The sequence below is a fragment of the Protobothrops mucrosquamatus genome, unplaced genomic scaffold (genome assembly GCF_001527695.2).
Source record: "Protobothrops mucrosquamatus isolate PMUCROS unplaced genomic scaffold, P.Mucros_1.0 scaffold2691, whole genome shotgun sequence".
Lineage (NCBI taxonomy): Eukaryota > Metazoa > Chordata > Lepidosauria > Squamata > Viperidae > Protobothrops > Protobothrops mucrosquamatus.
In genome coordinates this window covers 113,599-115,876 of record NW_015388737.1, presented here as the reverse complement: position 1 = coordinate 115,876, position 2,278 = coordinate 113,599, and the positions used below count along the sequence as shown (strand labels likewise).

At 44.6% G+C, this 2,278-nt stretch overlaps 1 protein-coding gene across 1 annotated transcript in view; it reads left to right on the top strand.

Moving 5' to 3' along the window:
* The window catches only part of LCMT1 (leucine carboxyl methyltransferase 1), a 16,949-nt gene that overhangs the window by 5,865 nt on the left and 8,806 nt on the right, over positions 1 to 2,278 (top strand). Inside the window, exon 5 of the mRNA XM_015825566.2 lies at positions 1,386 to 1,506. Within this exon, the coding sequence (XP_015681052.1) occupies positions 1,386 to 1,506 (121 nt within the window). The remainder of the gene's footprint in view (positions 1 to 1,385; positions 1,507 to 2,278) is intronic.

Sequence of the window (2,278 nt, the reverse complement as noted above, 5' to 3'; positions counted from 1 at the left end):
AAAAAAAAAAAAAAAAAGCTTCTATGGATTCCATTTGTAAAATTCTGAACTAGCCTCTCCCTTAGACCTTTGTTAGTTTTAGGATCCAGTCAGTTGGGTTGTTTTGAAAGACATGATTTTGATCTGAGCTGACATGTTTGCTCATCCCCTGCAGTGGCATCACTGGAGTGCCTCCCATCGTGACTGGAGCTAGTGATACGGGTGAATTTCTACTGGGGAGTTTCTTCTTTTCCAGGGTCTAACCAAGATTAGGGCTGGGATCAAAACCCCTCGGAAATCCTCTGTTTTCAAGTCCTCCCACAGGACTTTGGCTTTCAGGGCTCAGTGCCCCCAGGTCCCTCCTTTTCCACAAAATCAGCAGGTTCTGCTTGTACCTGCAGCTGAGGAAAGGATGTAGGATCTGAGCTAGGCTTCTCTTACCTGAAATCATGCAGGAGCATGCCCATCATGGGTTTGGAAGATGCTTCCTGCTTGATGACAGGGGCCTCGGCCTTTCTTTTTTGCTGCCAAGGTAGGTGCTATCTGACTGCTTCACGTTAAGACTGATCTGTGGGTTCCCCGCCCCAGCCCCCCATCAAGTGGCTTGTTATCAGCACTGGTACTGTAGTTTTTAAAAACAGCTTTATATTGTCACATTTTTTTAGCAAACCTCCAACTTTTCTCAGGTATCAGAGGATCTGTGACTGGCTTTGGAGTTTTCCTTCAGTGAAAAATGTGGGCATTTGAGGCTGCTCCTCAGGCAGTCCTTTGGAAGGAATTAGCTGTTAAAAGGGTTTGCCAACCTCTCTTCTCCCCCCCTCCCCCAGATGGAAGAAAAAGAGCCTCGGAGGCAGAAATCCCAAGACCTTCAAGGTTCCTTACATGTTTTTTTGGACATGGCTGTCATTGCCCTCAGTTGGGGAGCATTTAAAAATGGCTCTCCCTGCTGATTCCTCTGCAGATGCCCACTGTCTGGATACCAGCCGATATGCCATTGTTGGAGGTGATCTTCGAGACTTGCCCAGACTAGAAGAACAACTGAAGAAATGCCACATGGATCCAGAGTAAGATGGGGACTGGAATCTCTGGGTGGCTTCTACCCTGATGGCTTTTCTCCCGGGCCTGGCTCGGGTGGTTGGGGACCCAGGAGAAAAGCCAGGGTGTGTGGGTGTAGTTACCCTGAGTCGCCCTCGGTTTTTGTTTCTCTTTTATTCTTTTACATTTATCATTCTGCCTTTATGTTCTTGGCTTTATGGCACACTGCCCAGAGTCAGGTGGTGGCTAATTCAAATAAATGTGTAAAGGACAATCTTTTCAGGACTTCTTGCAGTACCTAGAATCAAAGATGGGGGAGAAACCCTGAATTCTTTCAACCCCTTGCCCTTTCTTCTTTCTCTGTTTGAAAGTTTGCCAACGCTCCTGATGACGGAATGTGTGCTGATCTACTTGACCACTGAGCATTCAGGTTGCCTCATCAAGTGGGTGGCAACCACGTTTCAGTCTGCCATGTTTATCAACTATGAGCAGGTAAGTCGGGACTCCTCCGCTGCCCATTTCAGCGCCCAAACCAAGTATGAAATAGATCATGGGAAAGGGAGAGAAAGGCCCTGCTTTGGGGGCATGGCTACTTCAGGGTTAGGGCTTGGTGAGGTTATAAACCCGTTCCCCCAAGAGGACATTATTCTTGCCTGTGTTTGAGTTTTGCTATTTCTGCATGGCTTCCTACAGTACAAGAGCAGAGATCTTCTCAAACTGGGTTAATTATTTATTGAGAAGAGCTTCTGAGTCAGAGGTGGTTGAACTCAAAGACAAAGCACTGGAAACAATCTTACTTTTTATTAAATATTAATCCATGGAGTCTTAACATGCTGGCATTTTAACAATGGTGCAAGCTGCATCTTTATAAAAAAAGAGATTAGGAAAAAATGCAGATGACAGATTTGATACTGGAATTTTGGGTATGAAGCCAGTTACTGTTGGAAATGAAAACGCTGTTTATAGTGATCCAGTGTAACAAACCCTAAAATTGTTGGTTTTCAACATAGAAAATGTTTCCAATTTTCAGTGTTATTAGACTGACCCCTTTGCAAGTCAGAGCGTGGTGACAATTATTTGGGATCGTACTGAGTTGCTCTGTGAGCATTATGTTATTTTATTTTTTAAATCTGTATAGCATCCAGCAGTTGTGCACTGTCAGGTAGTAAGTACTGATTTAAGTATTGAGAATGGTGATTTCCTCCAAGTATTGGGATCCCACTGCTGTGTGTTCTGGAATGGGAAGAAATTATCTTTTTCACTC